Below are 18243 nucleotides of genomic sequence, written 5' to 3' on the forward strand. Positions count from 1 at the left end.
GTCATCCAGCATCCCAGGAAGGATGAATCCAAATGCACATCTGCACAGTTCCGGAAGGAGACTGATCTGGTCATTCAATCTCTTTGCTCATTGGCCCCTGCTGCTTGATACCTCAACCCATCAACACTGTTCTCCTTGCTATTGCATTCTCTTCTGTTCCTGATACCGGAGCTAAGAGTCACCAACTCCAAAACATTCTGATCCAGCTTTTGCTCATCTCACTTTTCCTTCCTTCCTTCCTTCCTTCCTTCCTTCCTTCCTTCCTTCCTTCCTTCCTTCCTTCCCTCTTTCCTTTCCTTTCCTTTCCTTATTTATGACAGGGAATCCTTAGACTCCCCCCCCTTTAATTGTTGCATTCCAGTTTTTCCTGTGCTATTCCTTATTGTGCTGTTTTTGAAATCTGGGATGTGACTATTTTGTGAACTTGCAAAACATTAATTCCAGCAATTAACAAGCAGTCAGGTCTGGTAGGTAAATTTCTACTATGACTTGCAGTCACATTTATTTATCAGGGTTGGGACAAGGCAGTTTGCTGGCAATGGCTCCCTGGGTGCATCTGTTCATCTTCATCCAGTCAAGCTTCCCAAAGGCAGGACATCCTATATTATCTCTTCTTATTCCCTAGCAAATAACAAGAGATGAAATAACAACATCTGTTGCGCTTTCATGGAGCCCAAAACCTGCGACCTTACTTGGCAATCTATTTTTCTGGAGGACAAGTCCCTGGGACTGGTAGCTCACTTTCCCCAGTAAAAACAATCACAGAGCAGACTTTTGTTTCTTCAGCTTGAAAGCCTGGGTAATGTAGATAATATATAATTTCACTATAAGAGAAAGAAGATCTCTGCTCATCCAGTTGAAAAATGTTAATGACACATGATGAAGAGATAAAAGCTGATTAATGAAAGGGTAATTTAGGGATAATCCCCAAATGCTGGTCAGGGAAAGGACAAACCAAGACGAGTCTTTAAACAGGAAACTATCAATAGAAGAGAAGGATCAAGAAGCGCCAAGGACTCAGCAGGAAACTATCAATTAGCCTTACGAAAGGCCCGTCTTAGATGGAAATGATTGTAAGGAAGTCTCAGAAATTGGTTCACTCATCATGGTTGCCTCACCAAGGTTTGGATAAATAAGCCACAGCTTAATCCGTATTCTTACGGTACATTTGTTTTAGAAAAGGCCCACAATGGTTGGGTTTACAAGCATATTAAGCCCCAAACAAGCATTTCTCATAAGGCTTTCTGTGTTGGGCAAATCCATTTGTCAGCAGCACTTGGCTCTCAGATGCACTTAAGCAGATGGGGAGGAATATGTAGCTTTTCTCAAAATTATTGACTCAAACTCCTAGCAATTCTCCAGGAAATGGGAAAAATGTTGGGCCTCCACGTTGACCAACATAAGGAGCACCAACACACCATCCTTGATCCAGAGAAAGTGGATCATATAAGAAATCACTGTATTGTCTTTCTTTGTTTCTGTTTTGATGGGTGGCATGTAAATTTAATAAATAAATAAGAGCCTTGGATGGGTAATTCAAATGGAGCAAGGAAGACAAGCAACAGATAGGCAACTAATGCAACCAAGAAGAAGTTGCTGAGGTATTGAAGACTAATCAAGAACTGTGATCATAAACAGAGCTGCATCCCCAGTTGTTGTCCATGATCGCACAACACCCTCAGCCAAAATGTGGCTTGATAGTGGGTGGGGTTGGATGAGGCCAGTCAGAATGGAATCTCTATGGCCTGAGATCCAGGCTCTTCTCCTGTGACTCAGTGGCCCAATACACTGCCCTCTATCCCCTTCTTGGGTCGCCATGTATGAAGAGAGCACAATTATGAACCTTTGCCACCAAGTGTCTTGTTTATCTTCTCTTCCTACCCTTCCTTTTAGCTGCTTCACTTCCATTCCAGGTGACTCGCTACCTGGCCTGGCACGGAAAGGGAATGGGTGGGGATATCCTTGGCACCTAGTCCTTTGAACGAGGCCAGCCCACTGAATTCTCTTCCTCCAGAGGCTGGCGGGCAGCAGGCGCCATGGAGACTCCCGCTGAAGGCAGAGGTGTTGGCACAGCTCCTCTCTGTCTGGAATAAGTGGGAGAGGATTAGAGAGAGAACCTGAGGGGAAGAAGGAAGACACTGTGGTAGCCAAGGAATACAATATCTGAAGAACTATGGAGAATGTTTCTCGGGGAGCTGAGGAAGAACTTCAGGTGCCCTCCTGAACACGAACAAGAAATCACAGGCACTGGGGAGCTGAGCAAGCCAAGAGCCTGAGGCAGGGCGAGCCCAGGGGGAAAAGAGCGCCAGGAAGAAAATGGCAGGAGAGATTGGCTTGAAATATTGTTGAGCGTGCAAAGGGAAAACAAGCACAAACCAATCTAGCAGAACTTCAATCTTCCCCAATGGTGGATGGGAAGCCAGCCTCGTTTCAGTGAAAAGCGGTAGTTGAGAAGCATCGCAGATGTAGGACACCTTGGCTGGAAAAGGACAGGGTGGGGACTTGCTGTGAGCTTGCTAGCTGTTGAAAAGTAGAGGAGGTTAAAATATGCACATGCATGCTCTCTGACTTTGTCTCTCTCTCTCTCTGCATAGCAAGCAGATATGGCAAGAGCCAGGCTTGCCCTCTGCCATAACATCCAGAGCTCCTCTATACCCAATCCTAATATCTCTGCTCAGGTACAAAATAGCACAGGTGGCCAGGTGAGGCTGCTCTGTCCTCTGCCCCGATTCATCGCAGTGAGGATTCAGCCTCTACTCAGCATGCCGAACTGTCCTGGAGCTGAGGTGTGTGTGTGTGTGTGTGTGTGTGTGTGTGTGTGTGCGCGCGCGCATGCGCACATCCATGTGGGGGTATATTCTCCTTAATTATTTTTAAACTTGTTTTTAGTCCCACAAATCTTATTGTTCCTATTTGTTCGTCCCACGCTTAGCTAATATTGTGTGTGAGTGTGAATGTTTGTGTGGTGCCATTTAATTACTACATTCACTTTCAAGCACAGAAAGTGACAGATGTATGGGAGGGAGGGAGGGAGGGAGGGAGAGAGGGAAGGAAGGAAGGAAGGAAGGAAGGAAGGAAGGAAGGAAGGAAGGAAGGAAGGAAGGAAGGAAGGAAGGAAGGAAGGAGTAGTTATCAGGGAGGGCTTTTCTGCAACCTTCTTTAATGGGCTTGGAAGCTGGATCAGGAAAAATTCCCACTTAATGTAGTCTCCTGCAATATACTGTACTTAGAGACAATATTCTTCCAGCATTTTCTTTGTTTCTTGAAACACGTGTAGCTGACTGCTTGGTACCCTCCAGAGAGAATGAAAAGGCTTGTTTTCATTCATTTCCACAAGGGCGAGTTGGGTAGAATCCTACTACGTATAGTCCAAGTTTCAGAATGTAGAATGTGATTTTAAGGCCTGTTTGGAGGTGCTGCTGAACTCAGTAATCACAGATACTATTTTCGTAGCACTAGAAGAGTCACCTGTTCTTTTTTTTTTTTTTTTGCCACAGCCTGTGAGGACACGGTCAAATTCATTTACCAGGCAAGGATTTTGAGGCTGAAGACACTATCCTGTTCATGATTAGCCAGGAAGTTTCTGCTCTGATGGGAGATGGGATTTGATAATGGAACTGAACTACCCAGTGTTGTCCATTGTGAAGTTAAGTTGGCGTTTAACTATGGATTATTTCCCCTCTTTTTTCCTGGGTCTGTCGGCCTGGCATCTTCCCTTTAGACAAGGTCATTTATTTTTCATTTTATTTCCTGCACCAGGAGACTTGGTCTGAAAGATCTGCTTTGAGAAATAGTCTCAAGGTTAAGGTGGAAGTTAAAGCTAGGACATTATGAGAGTTGAAACCCCACCTATGGCTCTTTGGACACCACTGTACCTATCCTGGCTGGGGATTCTGGGAGTTGAAGTCCACACACCTTAAAAGTTGCTGAGGTTGAGAAACTGTGCTGTACATAAAGCTGAGCAAACACAACCCAAACTACAAGGAACTCACTTCAGTTCCAAACCAGGAACTGATTTTCTTGAGTGGCCTTTTATGGAAGGAAGGGAAGGACAGCTGACAAGGCCCTCCTCATCCCTCTCCTGTACACACTGATGGAGCCTCCAGGCAAATATTGTGGCATCTTTTGCAGATTATGACCTCATTGTACAATCACAAAAGACAGGCCATCGCTTGCCCCCATCCAAACACAGATGGCCACGCTTCAAAACCGGTCACTAGTTCTTCTTGCTCAATCGAAGCTGAGTTCTCCTGTGGCTTAACAGACAAGCTGCCACATGGTGACCAAGATTGCGCAACGAGCCCTGGTTGGGCATTGGGTGGTCTAGTGAAAAGATGGGAGTCTTTTCACTAGATTGGAAGGCCTTCCAGACCCAAGCAATCATCCTTTGAGTACTTCCTCACTGCTTGCTATGAACTGGAATGGTTCTTCCACCGGTACAGGTAGTCCTCGACTTACAACCACAATGGAGCTCAAAGTTTCTGTTGCTAAGCAAGACAGTTGTTAAGTGAGTTTTGCCCCATTTTATGACCTTTCTTGCCATAGTTGTTAAAGTGAATCCCTGCAGCTGTTAAGTTAGTACAATAATACAGTTGTTAAGACAATCTGGCTTCCCCATTGACTTTGTCGGAAGATCGCAAAAGGGGATCACATCTCTTTCTCTCTCTCTCTCTCTCTCTCACACACACACACAGAGGGACTCTGTGCCTGTCATAAACATGAGTCAGTTGCCGAGCATCTGAATTTTGATCACGTGACCCTGGAGATGCTGCAACAGTTGTAGGTGTGAAAAACGGTCATAACTCACTTTTTTCAGTGCCGTTGTTACTTCCAACGGTCACGAAACAAACTGTTGTAAGTGGAGGACTACCTGTACCCTCCCCCTGACAGGAGAGGCAGAGTAGGAAGCGGATCTCCTCTCTGCCACGGCAGCCGTGTGGGCGATCCAGGCAGGCGTCGCCAGAATGATTCAGGAGCAGCTGAGCCCGAGCGAGCTGTATCTATGGCAATACTACGCAAGGGGGTTGCTTAGAGGGCAGGGGGAACGGAGTCCCAGGAGCCCCATGTGCCCGAGGGGCAGGCCACGGCCACGTGGGCCAGCCGTGCACCAGAACCTCACAGCAGCTCTTGGAGGAAGAAAGGAAGTTGGGCACCAGCTTGATGAAACCCACCGTTGATTCTCAAATTATTTCTGTGCTTCTTTCTGGCAAGAGTAATAAACCTACATGGCAGGCGAGTACAGATAGTCCTCCACTTACAATCACAATGAGGACCCAAATGTTCTGTCGCTAAGTGAGACAGCCCAGTGAGTTTTGCCTCATGTTACGACCTGTCTTGCCCCAGTTGCTAAGTCAACCCCTCCCGTCGTTAAGCTAGTAACAGGGTTGCTAAGGGAATCCAGCTTCCCCGTGGACTTTGCTTGACAGAAGGTCGCAAAAGGGATCACGTGAGCCCCCCCCAGGATCACTGTGGCCGTCATAAATACGAGCCAGTTGCCAAGCACCTGAATTGTGATCAGGTGACCTTGGGGATGCTACAACGAGCGTTAAGTGTGAAAAAGGTTCATTAGTCACTGTTGTCAGTGCCATTGTAACCTGAAAAAGTCTCTAAACAACGGTTGTTAAGTCGAGCACTACCTGTACATGGGGAAATTCTGATTCTGCTCTGTCAGATGCTAGTCCTGTTTGAGTTGTGAAGTGAGCAAGGTCCACCCTGCTCTGCCCTTGAGACCAGGGTCAGGGCTTCCCCTCCTACGTTGGACCTCAAGCAGGCAGAATGCTGAAAGCTTCTCAATCCATTGAGCTAATTAATTCTAATATGCTTCCAGTACAAAGTACAGGAGAATCTGCCTAATTTTCTCTCTCTCTCCCTCTCCCTCTTTCTCTTTGCTAATCATCAAATTCAGTAATCCTCATCATAAACTCTCTAATCTTGCCCCATTTCTCAGTTAAACTAAGCTCTTAATCTCTGGAGAAGCCTCGAAATACGGAGAGGGATGGTGAGAGAGACAAGTGCCTCTCGCAGACCGTCCTTTCCCAAATGCTCCTCGAACTTCCAATTTTCTGGGGATTCTGGGAGTTGAAGTTCACGCATCTTACAGTTGCCAAAGTTGGAAAACACTGATTTACATTAAAAACTTGCATCGGTTTTACTGTACTGCTGCCCTCTTGAAAACATAGTTGAGAGTTAAGAAGAAGAAAACTGGATGTCATTTGCAAGCATCTTCCCCAACGTATGTTGTACTGCAGAGTTGGGGGGGTTTCACCCCACCACCCCAACAGGAATCCTGGACTGCAATATTTGAGCATGACGGGGAGTGGGAGGAATTAAATCCAAGGACAGTCTAAACTGTCCAGGTTTAGACTGACTTTAACCTTAATCAAATTTAATTTTTTGCCCAGCCTCAGCCATTGGGACGCCATATCTTATCCTGAGAGATTTACGTATGGTCTGCAGAGCGTGGACTCTGCTCCCAAACTCTCACACACCAAATCTTCTGACAGAAAGGAAGGACCCTTGCAATTTTCAGCACAGTCGTGTATGGTGGCCCATCAAAGACCTCACAAACTGCCCATTTTACCACCTACAAGAAGCACCGGAGAAACTCCTGTAGCTCCCCCACCTCTCTTATGCTTCAGATTTGTCCCTTGCTTGCTCTCCTTTGGACGTCCAGGGCCCAAGGAAGGATGAAACTCACACTGTGTGGACAACAAGGGATTAAAGGACACCTCACACACCTCTTGACATAGATTTGCAACTGTCTTCACAGATGGATGTGTTAGAGCTTCACACAGGGTTGAAAAGAGAGCAGCTCCCACATCTGGATGCTGTGAGTTGGGACTGCAACTCCTAGGATTGGCAGCCAAAGTGGAGAAAGTCTATGCTGGCTAGGATTCTGGAGAATCATCATCCCAACATGCCAAGCATCCTGGCCTTCGCCCACCATCCATTTCAGAAAAAGAGGCTTAAAAAAATGGAGAAAGTACAGGCAGACCTCGACTTACAACAGTTCACTTAGTGGCCATTCAAAGTTACAATGGCACTGAAAAAAGATGAGCATTTTTCATACTGACGACCGTTGCAGCATCCCCTTGGTCATGTGTTCAGAATTTGGATGCTTGGCAACTGGCTCATCTTTATGACGATGGCAAAGTCCTAAAGTCATGTGGCCTCCTTTTAGGACGGTCTGACAAGCAATCAATGGGGAAGCCAGATTCACCGAACAACCGAGTTACTAACTTAACAACTGCAGCGATTCACAACAACTGGGGCAAGAAAGGTCATAAAATGGGACAAACTCACTTAACAACTGTCTCAGTTGTTAGCCACAGAAACTTTGGACTCAGTTGTGATTGTAAGTGTACTGCTGCTGTCCGGCAAAAATGCTTACTTAAGGCACATCCTTTCAGTATGACTGCGAGTTAGGCGCTCTCCAAGGTCCTGAGACATCAAAAGGATTTAAAGGAGAAAAAAGCAAATACTGTGACAAGCCTGTTGTGAAAAGCTCACATTGATGGACATTCAGCTGAAGTTGCTTTAAATATTCTGGCTCAGTTCATCTGAATCACTTGCATCAGCCTGACTCAATTACTACAGCCTTGTTTTATCATTTCCAGGAGTGGGGCTCTTTTGGTATTGTTCTGCCAGCTATGCTTGAATTTCCAAATATAAAGCAGCTAAAATAGAGATTGTGAAGACACATGAACTGCTTGAAGGCTTTTAAAAAAATAAAAATAAAATAAAACAAACTGTAATTCTGAAGCCTATAAATGGAGACCCACTCTCCTTCACTTCCTCTCTTATTGTTTGGGCTTCTGCAAAGATTTGTGTCCTGGAAATATGAAAAGTGACTTTGGGTTGATATAGGCCCACTTTTAAAGATAGAAATGGCACTTTCGGAAATGCCTAGACACAAGGAGGAAGGAGGGAGGGAGGGGGTCACAAAGTCAACCTTTTATCTACACACAAGCAAGTGGGCCTCCAAAACCATCCTGTTTTCTCCTGAAGAGTCAGTGGGAGGATGGGATATTATGTACAAGCTTCACACAGAATGGGCTTGAATGAAAATAAATATTATAAGATCCAGAAGTTGGATGGGTTGTCCCTGGAAAAGAGGGGGACAGTGGGGGGGAGGGGAGGCCTGAGCTGTGTTACACTGATGCCCCAGAAAGAACCTACAACTGGGATTTCTCCTATGCATTTTCAGGAGAGTAATCCATGTTGTTTCTGAAACCAACTCAAACACAGCATCTGTGAAAAGGCTGGGTACGGGGGCATATGGTAGCACTGCAATGAATGCCCAAAACATTGGGGATTGCTGTGTGGGAATTCCAAGATAAAACCTCCTGACCGTGAGGTTTTCCCACATTCACTGGGGAACACAGAGCAAGTTAAGGGACATTGTGGAGCTTCAGTCCCTCATGGTTTGACCATAAAGTGAAGGCCTCTGGATGGGGTTTGCTGGTAGGTCTATCTCCTAGACCAGGGGTCTTCAAACTTGGCCCTTTTAAGACTTGTGGACGTCAACTCCCAGAATTCCTCAGCCAGACACACAGCTCAGGCTGAGGAATTCTGGGAGCTGAAGTCCACAAATCATAAAAGGACCAAGTTTGAAGACCCCTGTCCTAGACTTTTGGGTTAAGACACAGCAGCTGGAGAGCCATTACACCCTAGTGTAATGCAATTACCCCTCGTACATCTGGAATGCTTTTTTCCAGAGGTAGGAGATTTGCTAAGTCACTGTCAGGAGGCCTAGGGAAGAGGCTCTGACCAAGAGAGATTTCACGCTCTGTGGGAACTCTCTGGCACTTTCCAACAATTCAAATGGGTTGTTTTTCCTTGTTACCATCATGAAAATAAACAAAAGAAATGAGGAAAGATGAGAACTTGAATGGGACGTATATTTGAGGGTTCTGTGCAGCCCCCTTTCCGGGATGACCACCAATGGGATCAGAACCACTCCATACCCTAAATGTTCTCCACAAACTAGCTCTCCGTGGGGTTGGGTAGAATTTTCCCAAATCCCCAGAGTCAATTTTCACCATCAGTCTGAGGTTTGTTTCTCCGATTCTTTCTGGGTCTAAAGCAGGCTGCCCCGTCGAGGTCAGGGAAGCTCTGCACATTTCTCTCTTCTTTGGTTGAATATATGCATTTTTTTCTCAGGTTTCATTGGGGATTGCAGCACTGCAGTACTGTACCATCGTGCCTGCATGGCTTCTGCGTAAAGGCATGGGTAGGCCAAGAACACTTTCGACCCACCTGCCTTCTTCTACACAGGAACTAAGATTCCTAAGCCTGGCAACCCACCGGGCGGAAAGAAATCCCAGACATTGCACTCCCAACATTCCTTCAGGGCACCAGATCAGGAAGGGCAGTTTTAGAGGATTCACCCTGAGATATTAAATGCAGATTGAGCTTCAGCCCTGACTTCAGAGAAACCTGGGCACTGAGAATGAAGGTTTCTGGAGGGAGAAGGGGATAACATAAGCCAGGTAAATACAGCAAAAGACAGAGAGTGTATCCCATTCGGCTTCCCTCCCTTGCTTCATTCCAAGTGGTTCACAAAACGGATTCCCAGACCAAGCGACCTGCCTTGTAAAAATCAAATAAAGTTTGCTCCGTTCCTGCCCTCCCCTCTTCGCTTCCATTCTATTTCACAGAAATAAATTTTTCCTTTGGCCTTCCCTTTCCTGATCTCTTTCCTTGGGGCCTTTGAAAAGCGGAGAATGTATTCGATGCTCTAAAGCAGGCGTGCCAGAGAGAGAGGGAGGCAGAGAGGAAAAGGAAGATTTGTGTTTTAGAGGCAGATACACGACATTAAGACCAAGACATAAAGACACCCCCCCCCCCTTTCCTCCAGGGATGTAGTAAGTAGGCCTGGCGCCTGCACACCGAAAGGTTAGCAAAGGAAACAGCCACTTAACCGGAGATGGAGTGATTCAGGCCATTCCAGAGGAAAGCTGCTGTGTGTGAGACCTTAATCTTACATTATACCTCATGGTTTTCTCTCTTCCATTTGCTAATTTTGCTTCCACTTAGTCCACATCTCCACCTTCCTTCTGCAATAACCCCCGAAGCTTCTCCCCGAAACCAAGAAACAGCTGTCCCTGTCAGCCTCTGGGTGCTCCACAGACATCCAGCCACACATTCGCATCTAGAAGAATCTTCTGTGAATTGCAACCAGTTATCAAATTAACTGCAGACCCACGGAGTAGAGCGCCAGACTTGGAGGGAAATTAAAAAAAGAGTTTGCAATACAGTTTGACCCTGGAGAGAAATGTCTGACCAAGGCAGGGGTCTTTTAGGGCACGATTTTACCCCTCCACCCCATTCTCATCGTATCCTGTAAGGTTAGTAGTGTGATGAATGGGGGCCTAGCCTTTCTTTCATAAATGGCTGTTTCATGAGGTAGATGCTGAACAGGAGGAACAAAACACGGCAGACACCCAGATCTGGTCCACAGAGAGGTTTTTCCTGAGCAAATCTCGTAATATTAAACAGACGTCACCTATCCCTTGGGGGGATTTTATACCAGCCCTTTCCAAAATGCCCCAGACTCACAGTAGCAAGGGAAGCCTGCCATTTTTCTGATTGCAATTCCTCTCCATGCGACCTCCTTTCCCACCTCCCTCCCAGGATCCTGGAGCCTTTAGAACCTGGAAGAGGAACCCTTTGCACAGGCACACACACATACACATACACACCCCAAAAGCCCTTCACCTGCCCATCTTGTTTATATGCCTAATCAGTCCTGGGCTAGGTGGAGAGACAGAGATTCTCTTAGCTGAACGAGGAAGGCTCCGAGCCCGGCTCCAGCCTGCAAACCCGGCTTGGAAAAAGGCCTTCCTTTCAACCAGCAAGATTTAATTCCGGCGCCGGCTGAACTTCAAGGACCGGACCCGGGCAGCAACGCAGGGCAGGGCCGGAGACCGCGTTTCACATCCCCACCGAGCAGGTGGATCTAAAAGGGCGACGTGGTGCGCTTCGAGCCGGGAGAAGAAGGTGGGGAAGCCGCCGCCGCCGCTTACCTCCATCCGAGTAGGTCTCCGTCCCGTAGCCGTCCTGCAGTCCGTTGCTCCAGGTGCCTTCGTACCTGGCCCCGTTGCCGGTGCACTCGCGCACTCCGTAGCGTCCCTTAAACCCGTGAGTCCATTCGCCTCGGTACACCCACTTCCCTTTGCTCTCCACGCCGATGCCGTGGCGCTTCCCTTGCGCCCAGGTGCCCTGATAGGTGTTCCCGCTGGGCCAGGTGTAGACGCCCAGCACTTCGAAGCCGTGACTCCAGGAGCCCGCATACTCGCCTTGCCCCTTCGGGCCGGTGCAGATGCCGTGGCCGTGAGCCTTGCCGTCCTCCCAACCGCCACAGTAGGACCCTCCATCGTCAAAATTAAACCTTCCCCCACTGGACATGCATGTAACGCAGTTCGCAAATTCTCAAAAAGGGGGGGGCGGGGGGGAGGCGAAAGTCGGGGCAACAAAAAAAAACAAAAATACAAAAAACGCCCCCTTAAACGCTGCACCAAACGCCGAGAGCCGCCGAGGGAGCCGGGCTTGGCCGCTGGCACATCCTCTCCAAAGGCGGGAGGGGGGCGAGCGGTTCCGGATCCGTCCCCTCCTGCCTCGCTGCCGGGGGGAAGAGAGCCCTCCTGGGCGCGCGGAACAGCGAGGGGGCCGCTCCGGGCCGGGCCGGGGGGGGCGCCGCTGGGGGTCCTTGCGAGCCGCCCCGGGCAGCAGCCAGAGAGGGGAGGGGGCGCGGGCCAAGGCCAGCGGCCAACATAGGAGGAGGAGGAGGAGGAGGAGGACGGGGGGGGGGGGCGGGCGACCAGGAGAAAGCAACGCCACCGACCAGACAAAGGGTCTCACAGCCCCCCCGGCGCCTTCCACCTGCTGCTGCAGCTGGGCTGGCACAAGGGCTCCGCGGGTCCTGGGCAAAGCAGCATCTTGCCCGCGGCGGGCTCGCGAGAGAGCCGCCGGGTCAGCAGCAATGCAGTGGCTGTGACCGCCTCGATCTCACGCGCTCTCTCGCCGCCGCCCCCCCCCTCTCTCTCACACACACACACACACACACACTTACACACACACCCGCTCTCTCTCGCTCTCGGCCCCCCAAAGGACCGTTTTCATCCTCTCCCCACGCCTCCCCCGGCCGCCCCTCCCTGCTGCGACTCGACGCTCACTCGCTTCGGCTCCGGCTGGCTGGCAGGCAGCGCTCCCCCATGCCGGCGCTCAGAGCTGCCCTTTGGGGAGGGGGCCCCGGCTCCAGGCGGGCGGCAGGAGGAAGAGAGGCGGGAGGCGGAAGACCGGAGGGGGGGGAGGACGGGGCTCCTTTGCTGGAGCTCCGAGCGGGGAGGGGCGAGGAGCTCCGAGCGGGGAGGGGCGAGGAGCGCCTCGCATCGTTCCAGGCTTCGCCTTCGCCCGCGCCCAGGACCCCCGACTCGCTTGGGTCCCCTCGCCCCACTAGATGGACGGAGGCTTATTAAGGGGAAGGGAGCCCAGCATCTCGGTCTCTCGCCCCCCCCCTCCCCGTCTCGGCTCCAGCTTCTTGCATTTAAAGGTACAGCAACTGCAGAAGGTAGAGTCCTCCCCCTCCCCCTCCCTCCCTCCCACAACACAGATCTCGGCCGCTCGTCCCTTCCCTTCCTTGGAGACAGAGGGCTCAAAAACCTCCAGACAGCTCCATCAGGCCGAAGGGATACGATGCCCAGGGAGATTTTTTTAAAAAATCGTTATTTTTAAGTTTAAAGAACTAGAAAGGGTGGAATCTATCAGCTTGCAGCAGGCTGGCGTTTCTAAGAGGAAAGTGCCATAGGGAGCAGGAGATGAATGCTTACATCTACAGCACATCCTGCTTCCTAAGTGGCTTTGACTTTAGAGAACAAGAAGAGAGCCTGCTTAGGACTGCAGTCTTAACGTAAGTGCTGAGGATGGCTTTTTCTTTTTTTATTCCTTTTTTGGTCTCCCACCAATTCTGGAAGATGTTTAGTATTAAGTCTCCACATTAAAAAAAAAAGAGAGAGAGATAGAGAGAGAAAGCAGCAACATCGATTTAGTATCAATTAAAACTATAGCCCGGCTAATGCTCCAGCAATTTGCTCCAGCTTTCCACACTGGGGGGAGGGGAAGGAGTGTTAAGGCTATGGAAACAACCCACCCTGCAAAATCTGAAGATTGTAAAGATCTAAACTGGTCTGCAGCTGAGAAATCAAAACAGGTTCTCTTCAAGCATCTTGGCACTACAACTCTCGGTGGTCACCCCGTCTGGGAATTTTGGGAAAGGTAGTTCCAACCCAGCCCATCCACTCTGTGAGGAAATAGATTTTAAGAGATTTGTGCGCACCCACCCACCCACCAATCAATCAATCCATCAGTCTTCTTAGCAATGACAATGCTGTCATTCAAATAAAGTAAAAAGGACCTGGGTGGGCATTTCTAGATGACCCCCCATGAAAGTGGCCATTTTAAACATTCTGATATTATAGCAAAAAAGGGGCTGGTTTGTCTCCTGCTTCTGTCTCACCAGCAGTTGGTTAGTGTAAAATTAAGTCCTTTTTCATTCTTAAAATAATGTTCTGGAGCATAGGGGTTTAAATCTCCTCTGTAAATAAAGAATATTTGCTGAATCAAGGCTACTAAGCAAAATGCTTGGCGGAAGAGTGATTTTGAAGGGATCAAAACACCGGGCAGCTTTTATGAAACGTTTCTGACTGAGGAACAACTTTCTAGGGTTTGAGCTTCTTTCTTGAGTAAACCCTTCTATACTCTGCCTGCTATTTATGAGAGTTTTGGTTTCTAGCAAACGCTAGAATTGGATGCTTCTTCTGATACAGGCCATATTGAGCTGGGAAGGCATCTTCAGTGCTTGTTCATCCTTCCCAACCAGATTTTTAAAAAGTGTCTCTACCTATGTGAGTGTACACAAGGAACTGGGGGTCTGTTCACCCAACGTGATACCCAGCTGAAGAAAAGAGAAATCTTTAAGTGATGGAGCTCATCCAGAAAACTGGGTCTACCTTAGGGGTCAAGGCTAACTTTGTTCTCTTTCAGGAACAACGCGGGTTAAGGCCAGCACTGCCCTGGAGGACCCCAACTTCAGAACTGCTCACCAGCATCTCCAGATATTGCTGGGGAAGATGTCCACTTGAACCTTGGAAGGCCTGAGAGCTTCCTCTCTCTGCTGTAATTTTCATACGGCTTAGACATGAACTGAAGCCTAGACCATCTGAAGAAAAGTAAGTTTAGGGAAGTCTTTCCTGTCTTCTGATATAACTGCTAGGATGACATCTACTGTAGGAGGAGAGCAGGCAGAGCTGGGTGTGGAGTCAAAACAGTGATCAGCCTGGAGTACTTACATTCCCACAAATGGTCTGTCCAACCCCTCTTGAATTTCATTGGCTTTTATCTAGCACCAATTTAGTGCTGTTAGTTGACTAGGTTCTTGTGTAGCAGCATGACAACAAACTAACTGAACGGAGTCTAATGTGTTGTTTTGATCCTTCATGTCTGACATTTACAGTTAATATAGGTTTCAGTTGCTCGAAGTTTAAAGGTAAACCATTATGAAGCATATTACTGTTTTCAAAGAATGCATTGTTATGAGCTGAACCTGTACTTTGCTCTGTCTCCAGGCAGAGTCAGACAACTTTCCCTCAAAAAAGTCAAAATTCATTCATATTTCCAGACTAAATTTCACATGTATCTCTGAGGCTCTCTCAGTCAAGGCAGAAGGAGTTAGTGGCCTCATTGCATTCTTAGAAAAGAAACATGACTTTCTGATTCTTCCAGTAGTTTAGCTTTTAATAGACAATACCATCCAAATCTGCTTCTCTTTTTACACCTGTTGCTCACACAGCCAATGGAGTAATATTGCTGCTAGAAGATAAACAATGTTCCTGAAAACCTTTCTGGTTTCCATCTGTGGGAAGTGCAGATAGTCTTAAGAGCATCTCTGTTCGCTGATGATGGGTGCACACTTTCTCAGGCTAAGAAAGTCAGCAGATGATGAACTGAAAAGTGAAATTCTGGCACATTTTTGACTCTGGAGCCATTTTGCTAAAACCTTTAGTAAGAGCCCCAAACTGCTTTCTACTTATCCTTGACAACTGCATGCTCTTTACATGCTTTGTAGTGCACAGATAGATGATGTGGAGCCATCTCACAAGGGCCTGTCATGCAAAGATTCAAGCTTTTAATCTTCTTGCTATCTGCATAAGTGCAGCAAATTAGCAAAGGGGCTTTGCTGGCCACTAGCTGTATCTCAGTAGATCTTGGTAGAATTTATCCTCCCAATCACTGCAAATCTGATCTTCCTTAGCCAGATAAAATTCCAGCCTAGTTTTCAAAGTGAAATCAAGAAACTCAACAGCAGAGAGCTGATCCTGATCAGAAAAAACACAAAGGCTAGTAAACTTTATCAAGTCCCGGAGATCTTACTGCTTCCAGGAGAAAAAAGAGTGCAAGTCACCCATGAAGCTACTGCTGGCTCTCAAACCAAGTCCAGAAAAAACAAACCAGAGCTGCCAATGCTCCATCTCCTAAAAAGGAATAAACTCCTAAGTCGGATTTTCCACAAAAGGAAGTCGGATGGGAAAAAAACCCCTCAATATTCCTTGATAAAATCATTTGTTCAGTGGCAAACTCTGCTGCTTAGATGAATCAGCCTCCTGTTAGTGTAGATTAAATGAATTATCTCATACTGTATAGAAAACTTTCCAAATGCCATCAGAAGTAACACCATTACTTCTCTCATGGATGCTTCATCATTTGAGATGTTTAACTGCAGGCCTAGCTAGGAGTTAGGATCCATGAAAACAATACAGGTGTCCAGACAGACTCTTCCCTTATTCTTCATGCTTTTAAGAGCCATGCCTACAATAGAGGTGTTTCAAAAGGGATGGGCTTGCTACAAACATGGCGTGAGTCGTTCTCACATTGCTGGTAGGTCACAGGGAATGTGAGAAGGGAGCAGAGGCAATAGAGGTTGGGTTTCACCCAGATTTATCTTCTTAGCAAGAAGGGGTTTTCCTATCTTCTTTTATGTCCATAGACACAGACTTAACCTTCTTAGAGCATGGGAGTCCAACCTTGGCAACTTTAAGATGTGTGGTCTTTAACTCCCAGAATTCCCCATGGCCTGCTGGGGAATTCTGGGAATTGTACTCTACATATCTTAAAGTTGCCAAGTTGAAAAACCCTGAAATAGACTATGAAATATTTGACATAATGTTCCTGTGGGAAACTGAATCTGAACTCAAGACATTTTTGAGTTGAAGAATAAAACGTGAGGTTCTTCACAAAATATATTGTGGTCGGGCCCCTGTTTAAGGCCTTCCTTGGGTGCACAGTAAACAGAAGGAGCTGCCATCCAACAGAGGGTTGAGCTTAATTCTCTTCTGGGTCGCAGGTAAATTATTCCAGGTTAAGAGTCGTGTTTTGTAAGAACCACGTTGTGGGGAAGGAGCCAGGCTCCCCCACCTGGACGACATGAGCTATTGCAAGCCCTTTAAGATTTACCGTCAGGGTTTCTGTGCCATGTTTTACCTATCTGCAGAGTAGCCACTCCCAGGTGGGTGGGTGAATTTATATATTGGGCCCAAGAAAGAAACAGATTGGCTATCAGGAGTTTATCCACGTACCACACCACCCTCCTGATGGTTGCAAAACCAAGAGACCTCAATGTACCTGACTGCATCCTTCACCCTGCAATTAACCAAACGGGGCTGGCATCTTTGAGCAAATAAATATCAGTTTGCAAGTGAGCGCCAACTTCCAGATGTATAGGTTTAGCATTGTGGATGGAAAGGGTTTTTTTTTTTTTTTAACTATGAGAACACTGAACAGAAAACGCTCCTGAAAGTCCTAATATAGAGTTAGCATTGTGAAATAAACATCAGTGGACTGTAGTTCCAGAAATCTCACACCCCAGCTCTGCTTTCTTTCTTTAGATTGTTTTATGCCCACCTTTAGGCAGTGAACATATCTAATACCCCTTTCTTGTCCTATTTTCCCCACAACTACAACCCTGTGAGGTGGGTGGCTGAGAGAGTGAGTGACTGGCCCAAAGTCAACCAACTGGCTTTCATGCCTAAGGCCCAACTAGAAGTCCCCATCTCCTGGTCTCTACCCTGGTGCCTTCATCATGAAGCCAAACACTCAGCCCCACATGCTGGGGGTTACTGCCTTGCCTGTTCTCACCCCTGCTCTAGGCCACAAAGTCAACAGTTTGGGTTTGATTTATGCAGAGGAAAAGCAGAACCTGGTTTGAAAAGGGGCCAAAGCTGGCCAGGAGGCCCTCAGAAACGTTTCCAACTGGCTCCCTCCTCTCGACATTCCAGCGACACCAGAGAAAGACGACCCACATGATGTGCAGAGGGAATAAGCCAGCGCACTCTCTTTAGAATGGCTGCAACAGCTGCTTTGTTGGCTCCTGAGCACCAGCCAAGAATGCGCTACTCCTGAGAATGCAGGCATATCCTTCGAAGGCATGTATTGTTTCTGCTAGTTACAGTTAGCAGAGCTCCATGGGGGAGAGAAAGTCAACCTCTTGAACTCAGGACTCTCCTGGGCGGGGGGGGGGGGGGGAAGCTGACCTGCTGCTTTTGAAGCACAAATGCTGGTTTTCAATCTCCCTGAACAAATTGTTGGAATAGTTTTAGCATCCCCGTTTCCTTGGCAGCAGCCCATTGGGTTAGTCCCAGAGTTATAAATACCTTCTTGGTCTATTGGTGCTATTAGCAGTGTGCCCCCCCCCCCCCGAAAAAGGCATGTGGGGGACCAAAGAACGGAATGTGGCAATGCTAGATATAAAGGTGGCAATAACGACTGAATGTTCCTTTATCCATTTGTTGACTTGCTGAGACATGAGATGGTATTTGACAAGATGGTGGCCTAATGAGTAGTTTTATTCATTTATACTAAATGACGTCATCACCCATGCACTAAATCTGGCTGAAATCTGAAGCCATCCAGCTCCTGATAAGTGATGGGAGCGAAATCCCAGCTTGAAGCTGTCATGTCTGTCAGTGGATGTGTACTTTTTAAAACCACACAAGCTGCAAAGTCTGAGTATCTGTACAAAACCATCACAATCCTTAACAATCCCCAAAACTAGACTGTGAGTTGCTTGGTTTGACCATATATTTGACCTTATGGCGTGTGAATGCAGGGCACAGATGTGGTTTGTAGGCCGCACCGTATCATGTTGTGTGAGCCCAGTCAAATGTGGTTTATTGAATCTTCTAAGGCAGG

At 47.6% G+C, this 18243-nt stretch overlaps 1 protein-coding gene and 1 long non-coding RNA gene across 6 annotated transcripts in view; one reads left to right on the forward strand and one right to left on the reverse strand.

The window, feature by feature from the left end:
• JPH3 (junctophilin 3) overlaps positions 1 to 12284 on the reverse strand; it is a 35190-nt gene extending 22906 nt beyond the window's left edge. The window contains exon 1 of one of the 3 annotated variants that reach the window (XM_039318623.1): positions 12177 to 12284. Coding sequence is in view for 2 of the 3 variants with exons in the window: in XM_039318622.1 (XP_039174556.1) it covers positions 11028 to 11409 (382 nt within the window). In the remaining variant the exon portion in view is untranslated. Of the gene's footprint in view, positions 1 to 11027; positions 11785 to 12176 lie in introns of those variants that run through there. The other 2 variants (XM_039318622.1, XM_039318621.1) reach the window with 2 other exon arrangements.
• Positions 10614 to 17556, forward strand: LOC120296708. 3 transcript variants are annotated; one of them, XR_005553552.1, is made up of 3 exons: positions 10614 to 11001; positions 14044 to 14228; positions 17238 to 17556. It is a non-coding gene; the product is annotated as an uncharacterized LOC120296708 (long non-coding RNA). The 3 variants fall into 3 exon arrangements; XR_005553550.1 differs by lacking the exon at positions 10614 to 11001 and adding an exon at positions 12424 to 12553; XR_005553551.1 differs by lacking the exon at positions 10614 to 11001 and adding an exon at positions 12677 to 12910.
• The last annotated feature ends 687 nt before the right edge of the window (positions 17557 to 18243 follow it).

This window comes from Crotalus tigris, unplaced genomic scaffold (genome assembly GCF_016545835.1).
Source record: "Crotalus tigris isolate CLP2741 ecotype Arizona unplaced genomic scaffold, ASM1654583v1 scf7180000021447.437961, whole genome shotgun sequence".
Taxonomy (NCBI): Eukaryota; Metazoa; Chordata; class Lepidosauria; order Squamata; family Viperidae; genus Crotalus; species Crotalus tigris.